The 26,815-nt window shown below is 39.2% G+C and overlaps 1 protein-coding gene across 1 annotated transcript in view; it reads right to left on the bottom strand.

Annotated features, from left to right (window-relative positions):
• The window catches only part of luzp2 (leucine zipper protein 2), a 305,954-nt gene that overhangs the window by 23,968 nt on the left and 255,171 nt on the right, over positions 1 to 26,815 (bottom strand). The window contains exons 8-9 of the mRNA XM_074665597.1: positions 24,920 to 24,994; positions 19,594 to 19,761 (exon numbers count right to left, since the gene is read on the bottom strand). Of these exons, the coding sequence (XP_074521698.1) occupies positions 19,594 to 19,761; positions 24,920 to 24,994 (243 nt within the window). The remainder of the gene's footprint in view (positions 1 to 19,593; positions 19,762 to 24,919; positions 24,995 to 26,815) is intronic.

Consider the following 26,815-nt stretch of genomic DNA (forward strand, 5'->3'; position numbering starts at 1 on the left):
CTCTCCCAAACATCAACACCACAAAAGAGCAGTGCAACAGTTTCATTTCTTTCTTCAGAACGAAAACTGATACCATCCGCTCCCTTCTCTCCAGCTCCCCTCCTATAATTTCTCCTACTGCTGACCCACAGATTAGAACTCTCCAGCCACTTTCCTCCTTTACAGATACCTCTGAACAAGAGGTTGAGGACATCATCCGCAGGATGAGACCTTCCACTTGTGCCTTGGACCCTCTTCCGACAGTACTGGTCAAATCAAATATCCATGCTCTCAGCCCCTTGATCACCCAAGTCATCAACCACTCACTCCAGGCTGGTCATGTTCCATCTGCTCTTAAAACTGCTGTGATCAGACCCCTTTTAAAAAAACCCACATTAGACCCAGAAATCCTCTCAAACTACAGGCCCATCTCCAACCTCCCGTTCCTGTCCAAAGTACTGGAAAAAGTAGTTGCTGCCCATCTCCAGGACCATCTAAACTCAAACTCCATCTTTGAAAAATTCCAGTCCGGTTTCCGTTCTTCCCACAGCACTGAAACAGCTCTGGTCAGAGTCACAAATGACCTACTGATGGCAGCAGATGCCGGCACACCATCACTCCTCATCCTCCTGGATCTCTCCGCCGCTTTTGACACGGTCAACCACAACATCCTCCTTCAGCGCCTCCACCACACCGTAGGACTCTCTGACTCTGCCCTGAGCTGGTTCAAATCTTACCTGTCTGGAAGAAAAGAGTATGTTTCTCTGGGGGATGCAAAATCTGAGACACACACCGTCACCTGTGGTGTCCCTCAAGGGTCAATTCTTGGCCCCACCCTTTTCATCCTATACACCCTTCCACTTGGAAGTATCATCAGCCGCCATGGAGTATCATTCCACTGCTATGCTGATGATACACAGCTCTACATTAAGACAGACCCTTTTTCATCTGCAGCCCCACTATCATCATCATCATCTTCATCATCATCATTGGCTCTGAGCACCTGCCTTGAGGAGATAAAGGCGTGGATGTCAAACAACTTCCTGCAGTTAAACAGCTCCAAAACTGAAGCCATTTTAGTTGGCACACCGCACCAGGTCCAGTCATCCAGCATTACCCACATTAACTTCTCTGGTCAGCACATTCCTCTTTCATCAACAGTCACCAACCTGGGTGTAAGGTTCGACAGCCACCTTACCTTCCACACTCATATAAAACACATCCATAAGACCTCCTTTCACTTCCTCAGAAACATTGCAAAACTCCGTCCTCTACTCAGTCTTTCAGATGCGGAAAAACTGGTCCACGCCTTTGTCTCCTCAAGGCTTGACTACTGCAACGCACTCCTCATCGGGACTCCTAGCAAGGGCCTACAAAAACTCCAATACATCCAAAACAGCGCCGCTAGGATCCTGATGAGGGTGCGGAAGTACGACCATATAACACCCATCCTTCACTCCCTCCACTGGCTTCCGGTCTCATTTAGGATTCAATACAAACTCTCCCTCCTAACCCACCACTGCATCCATGGAAACGCCCCCCCATACCTAAAAGAACTTCTCAAACCACAAACTTCATCACGCCTCCGCTCTGGTAACAACTACCTCCTTCTGCCCCCCAGGACTAAACTGTGTACAATGGGTGATCGGGCATTTAGCTCAGCCGCTCCTCGCTTGTGGAATGCCCTCCCTGAACACCTGAGGGCTCCACAAACAACAGACTCTTTTAAGAAGGGCCTAAAAACCTTTCTTTTTAAAAAAGCTTTCACTGAAGGCATTTAACCTCTTTGTAATCTTGTTGTTTTTAACCTTGTTTTATTGTCGCACTTTGAGATCGCTTTGATGAAAAGTGCTCTACAAATAAAATTTATTATTATTATTATTATTATATCTGACCCTCCAATGCACCTGTCCTGAAAAATAGATGTGCGAAGAATTTTTCCCATTATTCAATCATTCGTCAGTTCATTGTTAGAGAAAAAATAAGTTCAGAGGGTTAAAGAGCTCACATATCATCTTCATCATCATCATGATCAACAACAACAACAGGGAGGAAGACGCCACATGCTTTTTCACGGATGCTATTTTGAGGCCCAAGCTACAACCAATACCTGGACACTATTTTGTTATTTGTTTCCTAAATTTCTTTTGTGATATAAGCAAGTAATAAGCATATAGAGCTTTAAAGAGCAATTAAAAAAGATTTCATAGTTGATTTGTGGAAGTTCCAACTTTGATAACAGTTCAACTCAGGGAGAAATGCTGTGAAATCCAGGTTGTGTTTGCTACCAAATAAAACAACAAAAAACAAAACAAAAACTAAACTAAAATTAATACTGATGATAAAAAAAAATGATATAAGTAAAAAAAAAAAACATTCTGTCGGTGGACACAGGCCCTTGGGCTATAAGCTGGCACTGGCTTGGTCACATGATCACAAGGACACAATTAAATCTTCATGTTAAACAGAAGTCTCAGTGTACAGACCTTCATGCTAATGTGCACATAACACTTAATACCAGGTACAGGTGAGAGTGTAAACAATCATAATACTACTGTAACTTTCTTTAGAAAACATCAGATTTTTGTCACGATGTCCATGATTAAACACTGGTCCATACAAAAAGACAGGTGCATTACTGATATCACACAAAAACAGAAGTGAACTTTGGCTTCCTTCATCTGAAATTACAAAAAAACTGCGGAGATGCTGAGAGAGCCAAGTTTTTTTTTTTTTGTAATGGAAAAAAAAAGTATCATACAGAGCGGAGGACCAGCATGCACTTGGTTAATCCTGGTTATCCATGTATCAAAAGCATCCAGCTGCTTCTCCCCGTCGTCTCTGTTGGACGCTCCTTTTCAAGGTCTGTTTCCGTCACGGCTGCAGCCCGACGCCGCCGTCTCCAGAGAGCGACCTCTGAAGCAGCGTGCAGCTGACCTCTCCATCTCTTGATGAGCATACACAGATCAGCTCTGAATGAAATGTGAGCACAACAGTGGAAGGTCAGCTTTTTGGGATTTACTGCGTGTGATGGACAATAATGCTCCAGTGGAGTAAGCCTCTGCAGGAAGAGCTAAAGCAGTGTCAAGGTGAGACGGAGGAAAACAAGATGGACAGTCAGAGATGAAAAGCTCTCTCTGGGGATTGTGAAGCAATCTATATCAGTGCCACATGAAATCTTGTCTGTATGATAAAACAGGACTCTTGTTCAGTTGTTGTGCTCAGAATCAGTGATACAGAAACCCAGGATCCAAAGGCTAAAAACAGTGAACACAAACCAATGATTTCTGGAGGATTACATGACAGGCTGCTACCACCACTATCTTTGACATCAGAGGAGCTGGAGCGTTTCCACTCTGTGGGTGAAGAGTGTGTCAGATTTAACACATGGACCATGTTGAGGGTGTTGCACCAGCAGGTTAGTATGGTTTGTATTTGCCAGACTTTATAACTTAGTTTTTCTGAGTTGGGTCAACAGAAAAATAAACTTATCAGCAAGATATTTTTATTTGATCAGTTCACATATACACAAATAAGCCCTGATCTTCCTAGAGCTTCATTCACTGCAAGAAAGTCCACATTCACTGTAAAAAGGGAATTTTTAATCACTTGAAGTTGTGCGATTATTTTAGAATGAGTCCCGCTCAATATTTTCAAAGTTTTTAAGTAAATTTAATCAATTTGAAATTCTGCGTTGCTAGCCTGATTGAAATTTTGATGTATAAAAGAAAATCTGTTAAGTTTCTGTTTCAACTGTGTGTCTTATCTTTGTTCCCACACGGAAAAATAACAAACTGTTGGTCCAACTTAATGAAATTGTTTCACTTAGTAACACACAAATAGTTTTTTTTTCAAATGACTGTTTTATGTTGGACTACCATAACTAGTTTAAGTCACGTCTGATTCATTTAAACATCATCTTGTATAAATCCAACTTAAAATTGCTGTAAAAAAAAAAAAAAAAAACATTGCCATTTAATTACTTTGTACGGTTCAATTGTTTGTCGTGGACACCAAACTGTTTTTTTCTTCAGTGATTTTTTTTGTCGGGAGATCCTACATGTAACCACAGCTGCATTGTTTACATGTGAAATCAGCTGTTAGCAGCCTGTAGCATGTCATTGCTAACTGGTGCTAGGCCAGATGTTTCCACACAAGATAAGGAGAAGGAGGTGAAGACAGCATGCTGGTCCTGAGATATGAGCTAAAAAGTGATGTCATTGACCTGTCCTTTCATCCATCGTTATTGGGAACGTTGTTATTATTTTACAGATTCAATAGATAAAAAGCACTATGCAGTAGGTGTGTTTATTGATCTAAAAAGAAAAAAAAAAGAAAAAAAAAAGTTGAATACCATTAACAAGGATAAATAAATTCTTAAATTAGAACAGTATGGATTCAGGGGGGAATTTTTGAATTGGAAAAGTTTTTTAGGAAGTGGACAACTACATGTAAAGATGGGCGAATGTTGATCAAAATGTCTGGATATTGTGTGTGGTGTCCCACAGGGATCAGTACTGGGACCTCAGTTATTCATCTTATATCTTACTGATAGGTGCCGCCCTGTTGGCTATGGCTGCCTCTTGCAGCAGCTCTCTGTTTAATTTGTCTGTTTTTTGTATTTTTTATGTCCCTTTTTTGTAATCTTTGTATTTGAAGTGGGTCATTACTTTTTTATGGCTCATTTGTTGATCATGGACACTGAACTGTTAACGTCTTCACTGATATTTTTACTACTTTTTCTCCTGTGTTTGTCTGGAGATCCTACATGTAACCATAGCTGCATTGTTTACATGTGAAATTAGCTGTTAGCAGCCTGTAGTATGTCAATGCTAACTGGTGCTAGGCCAGATGTTTCCACACAAGGTGAGGAGAGGAAGGTGAAGACTGAGATATGAGCTAAAAAGTGATGTCGTCGACCTGTCTTTTCATCCATCATTGTTGGGAACATCTATCTCCAATAAGATGGACAAGGGAGCTGTGCTAACCCATCTACAGAGGGAGTATTATCTGTATTCACAGACATGGCAAATGGAGCTAACACCAGACAGGATCCAGGAGACAGAGACTGAACAGACTGCTGAAGAAGCTCAGTCCTGGACCCTGTGGAGGTGGAGGCTGGCTGACTGGACAATGATGGACAAGCTGTCAGCATCTATTTTCTTATGGAGCTTTTTGCACTTTCTATACACTTTCTTACTTTTGTTTTCTTGATTGCTGCTGTGACTCATCCTAAATTTCCCCTCAGGGAAATATTTTATCTAAAATATGGACAGGACAAAGTCAGTATTTTCTGAAATGTCACTTATTTGCAGCTGTTCTTTGCACTGGTATCCAAGTGAAGGTATCGGTACCAGTATTAAAAACTTCTGAATGATACCCAGCCCTAGACATGATTATGATAAATAGGTTCATGGTTGTGTACAGTGAACTTCTCCACCAGTTTTCACTCAGACTGAAGGATATTATGGTTTCATATTATTCAAACAGACACTTGAACAGAGTAACTTAAGGTCAGGTTGGGGGTTGTGATTGTTCAGAGGACACGGCCGTCTTGTAAACGGATTAATAAATTCATCAGCTCTACTTTCACATTGATTCGTAACAACTTTAGAAAAGGGCAGAAGTTAAAGGACACTATTTGCCTGCAGACTCTTAAAACTTTTCATCAGATGATTTTTTTTTCAGCTGAGCACAGAGCGTGACATCCTGACCCTCTTACTGTTGACATTATTTGGGGTCACCTTAACTTTTTTCACCCACCGTGACTCTGAAACTAGTCACAGCTCCAGCTGGAGACCACGGAGGAGTCAGCTGCTTGATTTAGAATAAAATGAACAAACCGAACAGTGGTGTTAATCTATAAGTCAGTGGTTTGAGTGGGTGTCGAGACAACATTCGCACCATGACCTGCGTCCTTTAGTATTTCAACATTTACAGACAGGCAGGAACTGGACGCCTTCGACTTCTCCTACAGCTCTCCTACACTCTTTATTCAAGTCGTCTGGTTTTACCTGAGTCCAGAAACTTTCCCTCTTTGAAGAACATAAAATAAATATAAGAAACGTTTGGCCCTCGATCTGTACATCCCTCAGCTGTCAGACAAAAAGGTGTTGCCTCAGTTTTTACAGCTGACGTCTCTACAGAAATAGCTCTGTGTTTGTCCTCTTCACAGGGGCTACGACATGCTACCTCCCTTAACTGGGTCACAAGTGTCCTCCTGAGAGCACAAAGCAAGATGGCTGCAAGATGCACGAGCAATTTTAGCCTGTTACTGTCAACCACCGTCCTCGCTCTGTCAGCGTGACAACATTTTTTAGGCAGCGGCGGTGGAAAAGTGACCACTTCTTAAGGGGAGGTTTAATGCATTATTCTGTATCTCTGACAGCAAACGTTTCTATCTGCAGAGCAAAGACGGTGTTTAACAGTTAACCAGTCACTCTTCAGAAGGTGGAGCGAAAATATTTGTTATATCTGTTTGACCACACTGCAAAAACTGAAATCGTATCAGGTGTTTTTGTCTTATTGTAAGTAAAATTTGTCTGATTACACATGATATTGTTTCAAGTTATTTAAAAACAAAAATGAGGTCTGAGTTGCTGTAACAGGTAAAAAAAAAGATCCCAATGGAACAAGAGAAACTTGTATTAAGACATTATTTTAGTTTCAACAAAATTTCTCTTGTTGTATTGGGATTTTTTTTAACCTGTTACAAGAAATTCAGACCTCACTTTTGTCTTTGAATAACTTAAAATCAGACATTTTTCTGGACTGTTCAGGTGAATGTGGCTCATATTACGTCTAAAAAGACATTTGTCTCAAAATTCATCTTTTTGCAGTGTACTTGCTCAGTTTCATTCGTGTTGTCATAAAAATAAATGTACAATATAAAATATTAAAATCTACAAAAAACAAACAAATAAACACATAAAAAGTAGCAGAAAGAAGAAAAAGTTGTATTATATTTGCTCATTCTCTCACAAAATGTTAAACTGACACATAATCTGAAAATTAAAAACACTGTCAGCCAGCGTGACTTTTAACTTTCCATTATTTTTTTAGAGAAAGAAGACAAGCAAAACTGTCCATAAACATAAATGCTAATTTCTACCAAACAAAAGAAAACATATATTGTTATTTATTTTTCTTTTTGTCCCTCTCTTTATAATTTTTTCTATGCAACTTTAAGATGATCTTTCTTTCCCTGTATTTAATGTATTTAATAAACTGGTTTTGATATGTTTTTTGAAGATATTAAGTGATTTGCCTTCTTTTTACTAGTTTTGCTGCTGTGTTTGTGTGGTGCTAGATGCTATGTAACCATGGCTGCATTGTTTACATGTGAGATCAGCTGTTAGCAGCCTGAAGAATGTCAATGCTAACTGGTGCTAAGCCAGATGTTTCCCCACAAGGTGAGTAGAAGGAGGTGGTGGTTCTCAGGTGTGAGCTAAGAAGTGACGACATCGGCCTGTCCTTCCATCCATTGTTATTGAGAAAGTAAGATCTATCTCCAATAAGATGGACAAGCTAGCCACGCTAACCCAGCAACATTATATATATTTATTCGTCATTTTGCACTTAATTTATCATTGCTTGATTTCCTGTCTATAAAGAATGAGCTGGGAATCTTGCCTATGAGAAAACAAAACAAAAACAAAACACTTAAACGGTTTTACAAAACATTTAACTTCATATTATACCTGTCAGACTAGTTTTTGGGGAAGACTGTAGATTTTTGTCTTTGATTTGGTGCATTAAAGCGTTACTCTTTGGCTGATACCATGGAGAGCAAAAGCAGGTAGGTCCAACGGATTTAATAACACATTACAAAATACAATCAAATATTAAAAGAGCAAAAAGAATGCACATCTGTTTAAAAACAGTCATATATCTATATCTATATTGTAATAGTTATCTGACTTTTGTAATTTGAGGCCCACCCTAAATTGGTTTGGCCCACCCAAAACTGAAATCCTGGCTGCGCCCCTGGTTTAAGCCATTGCAATCTTTTGTTTTGTAGCAATAAATTAATGATTTCTGGCAGAGAGTTTTTGTTTTCCTTTCTTTCTTTCTTTCTTTCTTTCTTTCTTTCTTTCTTTCTTTCTTTCTTTCTTTCTTTCTTTAGCAGAAAACACCCAGTGACATCATATCTGTTCAGTATAAGCCTCTTCTAACTCACCACTCTCACCTCTCACTTTCTCCTTATGAATAAATGATGAATGAATTAATTTCAGGTGGTAAGGTCTCAAACATCATATCTGCAGCTGCAGATCTATGATATTTTTCCAACACTAGGAGGACAAAGGAGCTGTGTCACAAACCAATAAGTGAGCAAACTTCTGAGGAGTGTTTGGCACATTTGTTGCCTCCACACTGTTGTTCTTGCGTCCAACTTGGCCTGATAATATCACGCGGTCTCTTTTTTCGCACTGTCAACTCCCCATTACCAGCTCCCCGTGTGGCAGGATGAATATCCCGTCGATTTATACGGACAAGGAAACAATCATAAAAGTAAATAGCTAGTGCTGAGAGCAGGGCAATGAAATGCCTGCTTCCTCCTCCGGCACAGTGCTCCCAGCATTTCAGACATCATCTCCCATTACTCTGATGAAAATTGCATGCTATCGGACCACAAGCCTTGGCTCTCTCCCTGAGACTGTTAAATATGAAGCAACTTCCACTCCAATCTTGCTGATCTCGGCATCCTCACACTAATGAATCTTTCACCAGCAACAGCACAGCTTTGTGTGTGTGTGTGTGTGTGTGTGTGTGTGTGTGTGTGTGTGTGTGTGTGTGTGTGTGTGTGTGTGTGTGTTGGTGTCTATTAGTGTAAATGTGTGTGTGTGAGAGGCAAGGTCTGAGGGAGTCTTATCTGCAGGATCTAGCCGAGCTTAAGGCCCATTATGTTAAGTCAAACTCAGAGCGTGAAGCTCAAAGTGGTGTCAGTGAGTGCTTGAATAAACACCGCTGCATTTACTTGCTCTGGATTTCCAACACACACACACACACACACACACACACACACACACACACAGCAGATTTTAAGAGTACTCTGGAAACCAAAATGTATGTTTGAAAACCCTCTAAGTATTAAAACTCCTCCATTTTCCTTTCCCACATTAACGGCGCCGCCATGACGTCCTGCTGCGTGTGAGAATGATTTCCCTCTGATGACAATAATTAGCATAAGATTAGTGATACATTCTGTGAAATATTAATGTGTTTAACTGATGCGCTGTCTTCAACTGCTGTGCTTTTCAGACGATGGTGCCCCTCTTGAACTCATCCATATGTTGTTGCCGATGAAAATGGATTTCATTATGCATAAATAAATGCATTAAAATCTGACAAAAAGATCAGATGCACTCAGTTGCTTAAAGTTAAATTGGGGCATCAGACAGATGTCTGCTCTTTAAAGCATCTTTTAATCAAACCAAAGTTAAAATGCCCCAAAAGTCTATTTGAATTGAAAAAAATCCTGCTCAATCATCTCCTCTAGGCCTCTATACATGTGTGTTAGTGTTAGTGTCTGCCTCAACCCCCTCCTCAGCCTGGATGTTCATGTTTTGTTGTATTGGGGTGTTTCTGGGCGGGGAGTAAGCATGCTTAAATCAAGCAGCAACCTCCAGTCTAAGAATATGAGATGATGCTGAAGTGCTAAAACCTGCAGTTCCTCCAGTGTCCACTAGGGACTGTCTCCGAAAGTACAGGAAGTCACACACACAACAAGCCAAAAAAGCTGCTTTCAAGCAGAAATGAAAACATTAAAAACCGTCTCCTGTCTGAACCATTAAATTCACTATCAGCACACTTTATGAGGGATGATTTTTTTTTCTTACTCGGCAGTTTAGAGGATAGGATCGCAGGCTCGCCCAATCAGAGGCACAGGTCTCTATACATGTGTGTCAGTGTCTGTGTCTGCCTAAACCCCCTCCTCAGCCTTGATGTTGATGTTTTGGTTGTTTCAGGAAGTTTCTGAGTGGAGAGTCAGCGTGGTTACCTCAGCCAATCATAGCGCGCCCAGTGTGCAAGTGACTTTGTGTGTTGATTAACAAATGAAAGAAGCTAATAAGCTACGATAGCGGACGTAGCACTGAAAGAATATATAGCCTATGTAGACATGTTTTTATTAACAATACTATGCAGATGTGCTTTTACTAACTTAGTTGTACACATGTGCTCATTGTTGGGGTATGCATTGCAGGACACTTGAGGGGGGCTGGGGACTCCTGGGATTTTATGGAGCACCCAGAGTAGAGAGTGACCACAAGTGAAGTTAATGTTTTTACCCAATAATAAAAAGAAGTAACTGTGTAACACTAATAACGCAAGTCAGTTATTACTCTTTTAGAGTTGAGGTGTTTCAGTAGAAGTGACAAAGGTAAATAATTAAAGGAGGAAGCAAGAGATGTGTTTCTAACAGTTTCTCTACAGATAAGTGAAGGGGGGCTGATCACCCACTTGATGAATGCCAGTCACAGACAGAGACAGAAGACGGCCAGCAGCCAATCAGAGGGGGACAACACCTGGGGAGCCAATAAGATGACTCAACCTACATTCCTTAGAGAAACTCTGTTAGTGACTAGATATTGGTGCTGAGAGAGAGAGTCAGGGTCAGTCTCATGAACTGTCTCTGCAACATGTAGGGAACAGGGAAATGAGGCTGCACCAGAGATCTCTGTAAATGCATATTCTTGACCTATTGTTAATAAATTTGTGTTCAGCTGAGAATCAGGACGTCTCCTGATCCTTCCCCATCAACAAACTGTGCAAAAAGAGGTGAGAGGAGAATGGAGTCAGATTAAGGTATTTTGGTCAGATTGATAACATCATATTTCCAACAAGAAGTAATTTAAGTATTTGGGAAAAATGGTTGAACCTTCAGTTAAGAGTACCCTTTCAGGATAGCAGTGCGGGAAAATGACTGAGTGCACAGTTAAAGGTACCCTGCAAGGCAATGTGGGAAAAGTACCCTGTCAGGATAGTAGTGTGGGGAAATGACTGAGTGCACAGTTAAAGGTACCCTGCAAGGCAGTGTGGGAAAAGTACCCTGTCAGGATAGCAGTGTGGGAAAATGACGGCACGCACAGTTAAAGGTACTCTGCAAGGCAGTGTGGGAAAAGTACCCTGTCAAGATAGTAGTGTGGGAAAATAACGCTGCGCACAGTTAAAGGTACCCTGCAAGGCAGTGTGGGAAAAGTACCCTGTCAGGATAGCAGTGTGGGAAAATGATGGCTCGCACAGTTAAAGGTACCCTGCAAGGCAGTTTGGTTAAGGTACCCTTTCAGGATAGCAGTGTGGGAAAATGACGGAGCGCACAGTTAAAGGTACTCTGCAAGGCAGTGTGGTAAAGGTACCCTTTCAGAATAGCAGTGTGGGAAAATTATGGGGCGCACAGTTAAAGGTACCCTGCAAGGCAGTGTGGGAAAAGTACCCTGTCAGGATAGCAGTGTGGGAAAATGACGCTGCGCACAGTTAAAGGTACTCTGCAAGGCAGTGTGGTAAAGGTACCCTGTCAGGAAAGCAGTGTGGGAAAATGACACTGCGCACAGTTAAAGGTACCCTGGAGGCAGTGTGGGAAAAGTACCCTGTCAGGATAGCAGTGTGGGAAAATGACAGCGCGCACAGTTAAAGGTTCTCTGCAAGGCAGTGTGGGAAAAGTACCCTGTCAAGATAGCAGTGTGGGAAAATGACACTGCGCACAGTTAAAGGTACCCTGGAGGCAGTGTGGGAAAAGTAGCTGATTTCACAGTTGCATTGTAGAAAAACAGACATTGAAGTGTGGGAAAACAGTAGAATTGACACTCTGATGTATGTCATACCCGTCACCTCATTTCCAACAGCACAGAAGGAGAAAAACAACCAAAGTGAAATGAAACTCCAAACACACAAAGGGAATCAACAAGTGGACAAATGGTATCACAGAGAGGAAGAGAAAAGGAAAGATGAAGGAAAAAGAAAAGAAGAAGAGTAAGGAGAAATACATCTATATTTTTAATCACATTAAAATAATCTTAAAAAATAAATAAAAAGATTCTCCTTAATTTATTTATTTTTTCTGCTTTCGTCGTTGTGTTCATACGTGTTCATCCTCTGGTGTCTGAGTTTCCTCCTTTCTTCTTATGCTTGTTTCACCTCAAAGCACTTTGTAAATCCCCTTTTAATAGGATTCATATTAAGACTGTGATTATAACTGAAGCGTTTCCTGCTGTTAACGAGCATAATGACAAACACTATGTGGCCATCTAAGAGCACAGTTCTTGACATTTGCCTCTCTGTCAGCCAATCACACCTTCCCCTCTCAGCTGCTGGCTCTCTGGCTCGACTACACACGGTGAGCAGCTCTGTGTTGTTTCTCTACAGCTTCATTTGAGATAAAATTGGCAGCGATTTAAACGAAATCCAACCCACCTCCACGTACTCAGGCAGAGTGGACAGATGGAGCACCCCAGTAATCTTTACAGTGAGGGCGCTCAGATTTATCAGACAGCTCGTCAAAGAGTACGACAGCTACGGGAGATAATGGAGCTCCAAACAGCTCGCAAATGGAGAGCTACACTTTGTATGCTAATGAAGTGGGGAGTATAAACTACATTAGCATAAAAAAACAACCCACGCCTACTCTGAGTTTGCTCCACTCGTGTTTCCCACTGCGAGATGCTTATTTTTCCTCCTGTTCGTGTTGATGTGTGAGAGGAGGGTGACTGGGAGATGTATGCTCTTTATAATGGGAAACTGTTACCTGCTTCCCAGCCAACGCCGACAAGGGTTCAAATGTAGAAGGAAAGAGTCAATTACAGAGGGTTGTGTTATGTGATGTAACAGAAGAGTGACAGTGGTGGATGAATGTTGAAACTGAAACATGGTGAGAAATAATGAAACGTTAAGCATGCCCAATCTATGTGAGCTCATACAAACTTTAAACGTGGTTACACCACAAATGAAATATTATCTTAGCTAGCTGGTTCACATGAGATGTTGTTGAGCAAAGGCACCTTTGAAAGGGTTTTAATTATGCTCATATTCATTTATTTGTTCATTAGGTGGAATAATTTACCTTGGTTAGGGTTGCATATTGTTTACATGGCTAGGAGTGTGAGTGGATGCAGAGACTATTGCATTGCATTGCGATTTGATAATTTTGGATTTTGATCTCCTTAAATTCTTTATCTCATAGTTTTGACTTAATATCTCCAAATTTTCACTTCTTATCATAATTATATCATTCTATCTCATAAAAACTGTTTATCTCCTAGTTTTGTCTTTTTGTCTTGTAGTGATGAATTTATTATCTCAAAATTTCAACTTTTTATCTACTTATGACTTTTTATTTCAGTTTTGTCTATTAATCTCATAGTTTTGAAAATTTACCTCAATATTTCAACTTTTTGTCGCAAATTAATGACTTAATTATCTCACATTTCCGACTTTAAATCTCATTATAATGACTAATTTCTGATGATTTGAACTTTTTATCCCATAGTAAAGACATAATCTCATGATTTCAACTTTTAAATCTTATATTTAAATCTTTCTATCTCATAAAGACTTTTTATTTCATAACTTTAACTTCATATCTCATAAAAACTTAATTTCTGATCATTTTAACATCTTCATCTATTAATTAGGACTTTATCTCATTATTTCAAGTTTTAAATCTTATACTTGTATCTTTCTATGTTATAAAGACTTTTCATCTCACAAGATTGAATTTTGAAAATCATAAAAATGACTTAATTATCTTCTGATTTTGACTTTTAATCTCATTAAAATGATTTTGTTCCTCATTATTAAAACTTTTAATTCTTATAAAATATGACTTTATTCTTTAATTGTATTGGCTTTTTTTCTTATATTTATGACTTAATCTCCTAATTTCAACATTGTTGCACAAGTATAACTAAATCATCTCTTTATTTTGCCTTCATATCTCATTTTTATGACTTTATCTCATAATTTCAACTTTGGAATCTTATAGTCATATTGTTCTATTTCATAAATACTTATTATCTCATAATTGTAACTTTTTAACTCAGAATTATGACTTAGTGATCTCATTATTATGACTTTTGATGTTATAACATTTGCTTAATATAATTATAAATGTATTATCTCATTATTATGACTTTTCATCTCATAATTTTGACTTTTTAATTTAATAATGATATCTTTCCTTCTTATTGGGACTTTTAATCTCAGAGCATTGACTTAATTATTTCATAATTTTGATTTTTTTTTGTCTCATAATTATGACCTTGTCACACAATTTCAACTTTTTTCGTGTAATTATGACTACTTTCCCATCATTTCCACCTTTTATCTCATATTTTCAATTTTTAAATCTTGTATTTATATCTTTCTATCTCATGGAGACGTTTTATCTAATAGTTTTAACTTTTCACCTCAGAATTAAGACTTTTTTACCTAGTTATTCTGAATGTTTGTCTTATAATTTTGACTTTTATCATATAATTACAACTTCAATATCTTATTATTGTGACTTTTTATCTCATAGTTATTACTTCATTTCTGATCATTGCAACTTTTTTCTCATAATTTTGACTTTATCTCATAAATTTTACTTTTGAATTTTATACGTATATCTTTCTATCTCATGAAGACGTTTTATCTCATAACTATGACTTAGTTATCTTATCATTTTGACTTCTTATCATATAACTTTAACCTTATTATCTCATTGTTGTGACTTTTTAGCTTACAGTTATGACTTTCTTATCCCATGATTTTGACCTCTTTTGTCTTTTTTTTTTTAACTGGCAGAAATGGGCTTCCATACCAATCTGCCAGGCCCCATGAGAAAGACGCAGAGTAAACTGTGACTACTCTGAGGACTGAAAAGCCTCTTAAAGGCAGAGCGTCTCACCAGGACGGCGGCAGACAAGGTGTCGTGCGGGTGAGTCCGACTTCATGATTACAAAGTGAGCGCAGTGACTGCTTTTCAGAAATCAGAACAAACCCGTTCTCTGATTGGAGATGACATGGCTGCCTGCTCGAGGGGAAAATAACAGCAGAGCTACTGTGAAGTATATTTTCAAAGAAAGAAAGAAAAAAAAGGAAAGAAAAAGCAGAAGTGATGTCTGTATTCTGTGTTTTGTTTTTGGTCTGTTGAGTCACAGAAATACTTGTTTCGAATCACAACAAGAAGATATTGACTGTGTAAAACCTTGACACACATTAGTTTTAAAATGTCAGAGTGTTTCGGTGAAAAAACAAGAGGCAATATCTACAGTGAAGGTTTAATCCTATTTCTACAACAAATCCACTTGGCAGGGGGCTTACTTTTTTTTTTCTCCTAAAAGGGATTAAATCCTGAGCCCTTAGTCGAGTCTATATTGACCTTGACTTTGAAAGGCTGCAAACAAAAGCTGTGTCACATTGAGTTAATCATTTCATAGAGAATAAACTTTAAGTCCAGTGTACTAAAAACCTCCCACAATGCTCTGAAGCGATAAAGCTTCACTCCTAAAGCCACAAAACAATAGAATTTAAAGAACAACATAAATTACTTTGAGCGCTCGGCGGTGCAGTCCCGTTATTATCCTGAACATCCTCTGGAAATGTGTTTGCCCAACTGTTATATTTGGTAGTAATTATTTCTTGGGCTATTTCTCCCAAGAGGGTGATACTTGGGGCATCAGATTGACAAACAGCGGCTTGAAAAAGGAGGTAATAATCGGCTAACACTTAAATTCACATCGCAGACGGTGCATTATACGCGGCGTGATGTGCAGCGGGGTGGAGATTCTGGCACCGGGTTGTATCCTGCGATGTCAGTAAGCTCAGAGTTACAGTGTGAAATGAATTTCAATCTGAAAGTGTTTACAGGGTAAAAGAGGAGGAAAAAAACAGCAGCTTGCTTTATCTTATCTGAGAAAGTCAGAGTGAATATTCTACCTCACCATTACAGAAGCAAATCCTAAATCCAGCTTCCTTTCCATTTTCCCTTTTCAAAACAAACTTATCTCATTTCCATCCTGAGACACTTCAAACCGAGGTCACTGACAATCAGAAGGAGCAGATGTTTTAAAGAAGTTCAAAGCTTGAGGCCTTTTCCATCCAACATTTTGACACGTCGGAGCGGGGAACTGCAGGTGGAGTGAGAATAATGAGCCCGCGCTACAATCAGCACGCCGGCTCCCTGACGCAGCCCGCTGATACACTTAAATTAAAAGAAGCCGTTGTGATTAATTGGTGTTGTATAAACCTGTGCCCTCCTGCTAAGACAAAGCAAAGGTCGTCTGTGGATAAAGGCCTGTTGGTTCTGCTCGTGGCGGCATCAAAGCGCTGTAGAGATGGATTTTAACAGTTCCCTTTCTTCTTTACGCCACGGTTACAGTGAGCAGAACAAAGCTGCTGTTACAAAGACACTGACACTCTCCCATCGAACATGAGGAAGGTTTATGATAGGACGTTTTTATAGCAACAACGAAGGTTAAGGTTTCTGATTGGTGGAGCACCAGCAGTGACTTTATTACTCCCTCTGTCTGAGTTTACAGGGAAACGCTACAGTTAGCATGCCAGGCCTGTAGATGGTGCTCTAACTGGATTATCCAGAAGCATCTTTTGGTAGATCTCCACTGAAGTAGAGTGTATTGTTGAACGCTAAGAGCAGAAGAGGAAAAAACGCCAGCTTGCTGTTTACATGGCAACAGTGGCTGCAGCATTTCAGAAAAAAATCCGCTCTGGAGGCTGTTTTAAAATTTAGCGTTTTCACTAAAATGCCATTTCCGTGTAACAGAGAGGCTGAACCGCAACAACACTTTTGCATTTCATCCCGTGTTGTGTAAACAGCCCCTCAGTTCCTCCAAACCAACGTTCTTCTTTGAGCCTCACAAGGTGAATGTTTCTCTGTCAGTTTAAAGAGTGACCCTGTAAAGTGGAGACCTTCAGCTGAACGTGTCAGTGAATATCTAGCATACAGCAGCTGCTCCTCATTCCTCAAAACTCAAAAGAGTCAAAATAACTTAAAGCCGTATAAGAGGGATGGATCCTGCTGACGGGTTCATTTTTCACGCTGAAACATCGACCGATCTCTGCCGTCTTTGCACTTTGGACAGAAAAGCGGTCTAGTGTTTTGCTGGTCCAAGCTGTTTTGTGACTGACAGGCGCCCTCTAGCTATTAGTGTGGAGACTTAAAGCCTGCGTCACTTCCAATATGGCCGCCCCAGTCATTTGGCTTCTAAAATCTGTTTCTGGGCAACATCAGGTAGACTCCGTTCATTAATTGTAAAGTCTACTTATGCTACGGTTTATTCAGAATTTGCACACTATAAAAAACTGAAATCTTATCAAGTGTTTTTGTCTTGTTTTTAATCAAATCGTCTTACGATAAGTGATATGAGCCACATTCAACTTTTCAGTCCAGGAAAATGTCTTGTTTCCACTTATTTAAAGACAAAAATGAGGTCTTAATTGCTTCTAACAAGTAAAGGAAATCTGCCAATTGAACGAAAAACATTTGCTTGTAACCAAAATAATGTCTTAATGTGAGTAATTTTTCTCTTGTTCCATTGACAGATTTTTTTTACTTGTTACAGCAATTCAGACCTCATTTTGTCTTTAAATAACTTGAAACAAGACATTTTCCTGGACTAGTCAGGTGAATGTGGCTCAGATTAAGTCTAAAAAAATATGTTCTTCTAAAGTTAGACAAATACTTGATAAGATTTCAGTTTTTTGTGCAGATAAACATGGGAATATCCCAGTAGCTCCATACTCTGAGGACACTGCCTTCACAAAGATATAAACCTTAATAGGAATGGGCAGAAAACAGGAATTTTAGCAAATGTTTTTGCCTTATTTTTAAGTCTTATTAGAATTTTTAGACTCAATATGAGCCACATTCACCTGGTCAGTCTATAAAAATGTCTGATTTCAAGTTACTTAAAGACACATTACGTCCTCTTCCTACATTCCTGTGCCTTCAGGTGTGCTGAGAGTCCTCATTGTTCATTAAATAACTTGAAACAAGACACACTTGATAAGATTTCAGTTTTTGCAGGAAACTGACGCTAAAGCAAGCACTGCAAAAATCTGCAATCTTATCAAGTGTTTATGTCTTGTTTTCAGTAGAAAATGTCTTTTGAGACTTAATATGAGCCACATTCACCTGATCAGTCCAGAAAAATGTCTTGTTTCAAGTTATTCAAAGACAAAATGAGGTCTGAATTACTGTAACAAGTTTAAAAAAATCTGCCAATGGAAGAAGAGAAAAGTTACTTGTATCAATAAATTAATCTGGTGTAAAGCAAATTTGGAGCAATTTTTGTCTTGTTCCATTTTTTTAAACTTTTTACAGCATTTCAGACCTCATTTTTTTCTTTAAATAACTTGAAATACATTTTTCTGGACTGACCAATTGAGTGTGGAGTACAAGACGACAATTTTTACTTAAAACAAGAAAAAAGCACTTGAGAAAATTTCAGTTTTTTGCAGTGTGGTGTGCATGTGAATAGGGATGGGTACCTTTCACATTTGAGGCGATATGGTACTGATGCTCAGTACCTGGCAATCAATATCAGTACTCAAGGGTACCAATTTTCAATACCTTTTGTGCATGTTTATGTGGTAATAAATATTTATTTGTTTAATGATAAAATTCAAAGTTTTTCAGTTTAACTCCTTGATTTCTAAGTATATAAACTTGCAATGCTGTGTTTATGACCAGCATGGAAAATTCCCACTCTTCCACTCCTTAACAGTCACAATGATGCGTTTAGGTACCTAAACATGGTACCTTTGATTTTACATGAACCAGTATTTGGTACTACAATTCAACTTTATTAATAAAGCACTTTTAAAAAAAAAAAAAAACAGCTGAAACAAACAAGACGGTGCAGGAATAAATAAGTCAATAAATAAAACAAATAAAGGAGCAGTTACTAAAATAATTGTTTCATTGTTCTTCAAAACAATTAATACAACCTAAAAAAACCCGTAAAACACTAAAACAGGAGCAGAGTCTCAAAGCTGGGTGAAAAGCCAAAGAATAAAAATGGGTTTTAAGATGTGTTTTAAAAACAGACAGGGCTGGGGCTTGTCGTTTGTGGAGGGGGAGCTTGCGCCACAATTTTGACGGATATCGGCAGGTACCTATGAAAGCACCTGATTGGACACCCATCCCTTCATGTTAACACAGTCAAAGAGTGTCAGAATGAAAGGAAAACATCCTGGAGCTGGTAAACTGATAGAAAATATTCCTGGAGTTACAAAAGACAAAAGCTGCAGCTGAGTTGCTGTTTCACAGATACATTATGTGGTTTTTCAGCCACTTCAGTATGAAGAGAAGTACAGCTGGTGCAGACTTCTTTTATACATTCATCTCTAAAGACAGATTTCTTCTTTACATTTTAAAAATGCTCGATACAAAAGCTTCTCTGTGTGACATCCCTGCACAGCGCTCGTTGATGCCTGATGATACCACACAGTGTCGGCTCAAGGACGAAACAGCCTCTTAAACAGTGCACACGTGTAGGATGGATGCGTCATTCCACCGATTCTTGGTGTGTAAAGAGGCCGAGTTCAACAATAACACAGGCCCCCGCTTTCTAATACGCATTAAGTTGGTAAGAAATGAGAGAAATATTGATTTACCTTGGCATGTGGCTGCTGAAAGGTGACTCTGGAGCTGTTGATGAGCGATGAGTATCTGAACAAGTGGGTGGGGGCGGTGGGGAATCTGTGAGAGCTGCTGGGCTGGTTGTGCAGGACAGCTGAGAAGCAGATGTGAACTGTGTCCTTCAGCGCCTTCAGCTGGGACTCCTGTTCCCCAACCAGATTACACACACACACACACACACACACACACACACACACACACACACAGACAGAGCAGAAGATTTGTGAATCCCCCCCGTCACCTCTTTTTATGCATCCACATGAGAAATTTACTTAGGCATTAAAGCCATCGGAGGCCAGGCTTTAAAGTGACTTTAAAACAGCTGGGAAGCATCGTTAGGCGAGACGTGAAGCGGAACTCACCAGGGTAATAAAGCAGAAGTAATGCTCAAAAGATCATTTACTTTTAATCAATAATAATAAGGGACAGAATGATTGGTTTAATTATCCCGCTGCCTCTGATGCCTTCAAATCTCCTGAGCTGAGTCTCACAGTCACCTGTTTTCCTAATCAGCACTTTTCTCCCCATGCATTTTTAACTCATCTAACTCGCCTCCAGTGACAGAGCGTCAATAACCACATGCGAAAATAACATTAGATCCTCATAAATCCAAGCTGCGGCATGCTTACAACGTGCTGCAGCCAAATATTTAGAATATATATCCTCAGGGTTGAACAAAGTGTCAGGGAAATGCTGATTATTGAAGTAAGTTTTCCTTGAAACTAAACCTCCGACATCAGAACTTCTTTTTCTGAATCGTGGTAATATTGCAACACTTTATGCAAAATAAAAAAGAGCTTATGTTTTCCTTTGAGGCGTACCGTGGGGTGTACATGAATCAGATCAGGAAAATAAGATCAGTTGGAGGTTTAGCAGCCAACAAATAGGGCAACACTGCAGAAAAGTAAAATCTTATCAAGTGTTTTTGTCTTATTTTCAGTAGAAAATGTCTTTTTAGACTTAACCCTCTGTAGTTCCCATAGTGAAGTTGAGGCAGATGTCTGTCTAACATGAGTCTGGTTCTGTCCGAGGTTTCTGCCCGTTAAAGAGAGTTTTTCCTTGCCATTGTCACTGCACTCATGGTGGATTAAGATAAGATAAGACTCCTTATCTTGTCTTGATGTTTCTGCAAATAAAATTTTATTAACATTTACGGGTCTAGACCTGTAAATGTGTTTGTAAAGTGTCTTGAGATAACGTTTGTAATGATTTGGCGCTGTACGCATAAAGATTGATTGGTTGATAGTGCTGCTACCAAGAAAAAGAATGTTTAAAAAAATAAATAAATAAAAATCAGATTAACATAATGCAAGACATTTTCAAACTATAATAATAATAAAAAAAAAAGAGATATGTTTTGGGGGTTTGTTGCCTCGAGGCAGTACTATACCATAATGGTCAGCAATGAAAAAAAAGAGTAATTTATTTATGTTTGAAAATTAAAAAAAAAACGTGGAATATGCTTGACAGCCTCAACAGTTTAAAAACATGCCATAAAAAGTGTATAAAATTTAGAAAATTACTTTTTATAAGACTTCATGTATGAGCATTGCCTGTAAGCGACACTGTACCACTGAGAAACGACCCATTGAAATGAATGGGTCAAAGAGTCTGAACATAATTAATCCAACTTTACACAAACTGTTTTATGACAACGTCACTTCTGTGGCTTTCAGGAGACAGACTTTTCATTGTGGGGAAAAATGAGGCTGTTTTCCAAACTGCCTTCCACACCAGCAGTGCCGACTATTTTGGCTGAAATTTAGTCTGTAGGGGGCAGTATGCGAAAAACTTGCATATTCTGCAAAAAAAGAAAAAAAAAAGTCCTACTGTTCCAGGACAATTTCTCAGTATGCAAAAGACCAGTCTACCTGGCATACTGTCTAATGCTGTTTGTCAATGTAGGTGGCAGGTTTTGGCGAATTACGGCCATCTACTGGAATGAGTCGGCCTTACAACTACAATACAACAACACTAACGTTGGACAGGTTGTGAGACAGAAGTGAAATAATGCAAAGAAACACCTGAAAATCTTGTAACTTCTAGTTGTAGAAGAGGTATTAACTTCTACAAATTCATTAAAGCCCACATAAAACACTAATTCATTTTTTAAACCATACAGGGACTATATGGAAGTTTTTATTTCATCAGCTGTAAAGATAAAAATCCCTTTCATATTTATTTTCAGTAAACGATACAACTTTTGGTGTAAGATTAGAAATCAAGAATGATGATTCTGTTTGATATGATTAACAAAATAACTAAAATGCTGAAATCTGCCCATAGATTGTTTTGTATATTTATAGTGAAGGCATAAAAAAACATAACATCATCAGCCTCGCTTCTGAAACCGGAAACCAGAGTAGTATACTACGGAAAAAGACCCAACAGAACAGTCATACTACATACTACATACACATGTAGTATGTAGTAGGTGGTTTGGAAACCAGCCTGTGTGGAGGATCTGAGCCTGTGCTCTGTGAAGAAAGCTCACAAAGTTCACTCCAGTAGACCAGAGGCTGCAGTGTTAGTCTGAACTTTACTAAAACTAACATCAGATTTATCCAGGTGAAAACTGTAGAGGTAAAAAATAAAACAATAAAAAAATAATGACCAGTTTGTTTTTAAACAGTCTGTAAACCCAAAGACAGTAACCACAATATTTTCTTGGTGATGCCTCTGGGCAACATTTTCATTTTTACATGTTCCCTTAAATTAATTGGCCAATAAAGTAAATTAAACTATTAGAAATTAAGCTTTACTTGTCTTTTAATATGAACATATTTTTCTAGGCTGAGAAAGGCTCAGTAAAAAAAGTTATTGGACAGTTTTGAGGAGAGAATTGGCCAAGTTGCAGGAAAGTCTGCAAAAAGGAACTCAGCCTGACCTCCAAAGGGTCACATGACAAATTCAAACACTTTTATTGGTCCCTCAAGGTCTTTTCTCTTTTTTCAAAGTATTCCATGACAACTGGGATGTACTGTGTGAGTATAATATCAAATATAAGCTACATTCACCTGACAAGTCTAGATAAATGTCTTGTTTTAAGTTATTTAGACAAAATGAGGTCTGAATTTCTTGTCAGCCGATGGAAAAAAATGAAAAGCTACTTGTATTAAGACATTTTTCTAGTTTTAAGCAAATTTTGAAGCATTCTTTCTTGTTTCATTGGCAGATCGTTTATACTTGCTCCAAGCAATTCAGAGCTCATTTTTGTCTTTAAATAACTTGAAACACGACATTTTTCTAGACTAACCAGTTAAATGTGGCTCATATCAACAAATACAAGACAATTTTTACTTGAAATAAGACAAAAACACTTGATAAGATTTAGTTTTTTGCAGTGTTTCCATCGCAGTGGTCACTAATTGGAGTTTCACTCTCAGCCTTTACCTGTACTCAGACTCAAAGCAAAAAGTGTCAAAACTAGAGGAGAAAATATTATTTAAATCATGAAACAATGATCTCGTTTCTTGTTTTTCACCAGGAGCAGGATAATAAATCCAAACCCTGATTATTTTCTGAGAAGCCCACTCCTCTGGTCACCAACAAACCAAACCCCCTGCTTCCTCCTGCCACTCTCTGTGACTGAAGCGGTAAATAAAAGATGAGGTTTTAATTGGTGGGGAACTTTCCCCATCTGTTATTTGGTCCTAACTGACTGAAGTTAACCCGTGGCTAACAGGTGGCACGTCTCACCTAAGTTTATTGACCGAGTGTAATAGCTTGCAAACTTGCTGCAGGCTGTGTTTAAACATTTAGTGTTTTTCAGAGAGGATCTCAAAACAAAAGCTCCACAGGAAGCAGACTGCCAGGGTTTGAATTCAGCTCAACGCAGGAAAGTGAAACATGACGGTTTGCAGAGTGTGGCAAACATTAGCAGAGCTAGCATCACCAGCCTTTGGTCCTCTTTGCAGATTAATGCCTAAATGTCTACACTGTAAAAACACACCGAGTTGCTGCCACGTGATTGGCTAAATAGATATTTAAAGGAAGAGTCTGCAGGATTTTCAATTTAATCCTGCTCAACCCCCTCCTCTGGGATCTGTACATATATGTCAGTGTCTGTGTCTGCCTCAACCGTCTCCTCTGCCTGGATGTTGATGTTTTGGGACATTTCTGGGCGGGGAGTAAGCGTGGTTATCTCAGCCAATCACAGCGCACCCAGTAAGCAAGTGACTTTGCTGGCTATGATAGCAGACATAGCACGAAGGAAGAAAAACAACCAAAGTGAAATGAAATGCCAAACAAATAAAGCTTTTTCCTAAACGAGGGTGAAGCTTGGCTCAACTTTCACTCGTTTTCAGGAACTTGGAGAGCAACAGACATGAGTAAGCTTTCTGCTAACTATGTATGTGTCAAATACCTTTGATTAGCTTATGCTAACATGCCAAGTCAGGTGGGCTAGTGAGTGTGTTCATGTTGCCACGGTTGGAGATTATGGGTGTGGGCTGCTGCTGGCACTGAGCCAGGGAGGAGGAGCCTAATTTGAATGTTGCGTTTACGAACAAGTTACCAAAACTCCTGCAGACCCAAAACTAACCACCTGTTTAACCCACTTTTCAGGCTTGATATGAGCCACATTTGCCCGAGTAGTCCAGAAAAATGTCTCATTTCAAATTATTAAAAAAACAAAAATGAGGTCTAACGAGTAAACAAATCTGCCAGAATAATGCTACTTTTCGACCCCTTCACTTGAAAAAAAAAGGGCAAATCGACCTAGCCACAAAATTCAGGCCTGCCTAAAAATTTATGATTCCACTGTCTGTGCAGAAACTCACCACCCATAGCGCCCCCTAGGGGTTCAAAACTGCAGCCCCTTGGGCTACTTTGAGCTACAACCCTGAAATTTGGGGTGTATAACAAACATGCCTAGACCTACAAAAAAGTCTCTTACGACTATCCTGAATTCTGAACAGGAAGTTTGCTATTTGCACGTGAACTTTGGATTTTGACGATTTGTAGCCTACGTATTGGAACAAACTAGCTTTACTTGTTACAGATCATTTAGATTAAGATAATTATGGTCTTCAAAGAACTTGAAATAAGACATTTTTCTGGTCTGGTCATGTGAAAGGGGCTCATATCAAGTCTGAAAAGACAATTTTTTTTCATAGTATACCTGATAAAGTGGTTGGCAACATTATCTGTGCTTGTTTAGATCTGGGTAGTAAGCTATAATAATGTACAAACCATGGTAAACATGCGCATACCTCATTGTAAAAATTTCAGAATATAATTTAAATATAAATTAAATGATGCACCAAAACCAAAAGCATGTATTCTGGCCCCATCGTTCACCTTATCCAGTGCCGTCTTCTCCAGTTCCTCCTTGGCGATGGTTAACTTGTGCTCCAGGTCCATTAACTGCTGCCCCTGCAGGAAGACATGACATTTGAATCAGCTGAGCCCTCTTTGTTCCACGCAGACAGAGCACTTCTTCATCCCTGCCTCGTCTGCCCAGCATCATCAATAACACTAATCTATAGCACAGAGGATTAAGACTCTTATTATTTAGCCGATTGTCACTTTTATCCTGACTATTCAAAATCTCCATTATGGCCCCTTCACACACACACTAATACACATTGATCGAGCACTAAACCTCATGTACATTTTACGCTCTTAGCCCTCGATGATTCTCTTTTCCATAAACAGGGAGAGCTGGGAACTCATAAAGCCTCATAATCACAGCTGCATAATACCGAATAAAAATCGGAGAGGAGAGCTGAAACGCTTTGGCAAATAATACCCCGGGTCTGTTTCACGGCACACAGAGACGTGCTGAATCCTGAGGTTTAAGGAAGTCAGATAAGCATAAGTCAATTGAAAGCCCTCCCCAAAAAAAAGGATCTCATCTGTCTTTTAGGGAGAGGAAAGGTTTAGTCCTGACAGCTCTGGAACAGACCCGCTGAAACCATCAAACCCCTTAATGAGCATCAGTTTAATCCCTGAGCCCAGAAACACACACACGACTCTTTTTTTTTCAGTAAATGAGCCCATCTAACCCGGTGTGAGGATCAGCACAGGTCCCAGTGAGGAGCTTTTATTATTGATAGATTCATCAGTGAGAAGAAAGAAACTCTTATTGGGATCATTTGCATGCAGTCTGTGTAAAAACAGCCTCGGTGATAGACTCTGAGCCATGAACTTTTATTGGGTGTCTTTTACAGGCCTCTCAAAATGATAAACCGCACGGACTTACACTCTTTAAACACTCAAGGTCAGCTTACCCAACAAACTGCATCTAAAACCCAGGGAAAAAGCAGGGGATGAGAATGCAGTGATGGGCGATGAGCCTGATTGATGCTTTTTGGTGAGTTTTATAGACTAATACGCTTCCTCATTCTGTCTCCGACACAGCTGGGCCACTTTCTTGTTTGTTTTTGTGGCTAACACCTCATTTCCATCTCAATTCCTGCCATAAAGAGGGTGATTCTTATGATGAACATGTCTGTCCCTTCCTCCACTTCAGCGGGACGGCTGAAACCACGCTTACGTTTTCCCTGACAGATGAGCACGCAGTGACAGTCAAGGACAGGGCAACTTTCAGCCACTCAGGGTTTTCAAAGAAGCCAAAGAATCAGATCCATCTCTCAGAAGTTCCCTTTTTTCATTTACTGAAGTTTGGAGCAGTCTCTCAGAGTCATTTGTAGCTGTCAGGCTTTGCTCCAGAGGGAATCCAAAGGTAATAAAGTTTGAGGATCAGTCCTTTAATCATGGACACAAAGGCTTGTATGTTATCTTTTTGTGGCAAATGGCAAAAGTGTAACGTCAAAGTTTTCATTAGTGAGTGTTCATTACTCACTGATAGAGGAGGCTGTGGAGGGATGAGGGCCAAGAAATTCACTCAGGGAGTTGAATCAAACAAAAACTTGGACAGATTATTGGCTGTTACCCTGACATGAAATAGATAACTGAGTTTAAACAGTAATATGGTGTCATTAGAGGTCAAAACAGATTGATTGTTTACACCAAGTGTCTTTAACGTACGGCTCTGGAGCCTCGTGAGGTTCTTGGACTCCTCTGTCTGCAGTGGCTCCTTGTAGCTTTAAAAAATATTACTAAAGAATTGTTATTTTTCTTACAGAGGGTATTGATGATTAAGGACCCTGACACTAAATAAAATCATGCGCTGACATTGTTAACAAAAGAAAAAAAGAAAAATGTCAAAAAAATAAATTGATACTTTGAAAT

This window comes from Halichoeres trimaculatus, unplaced genomic scaffold (assembly GCF_033239565.1).
Source record: "Halichoeres trimaculatus isolate MK-OKI-2021-1 unplaced genomic scaffold, fHalTri1.1 fHalTri1_scaffold_3, whole genome shotgun sequence".
In the NCBI taxonomy this organism is placed as follows: domain Eukaryota; kingdom Metazoa; phylum Chordata; class Actinopteri; order Labriformes; family Labridae; genus Halichoeres; species Halichoeres trimaculatus.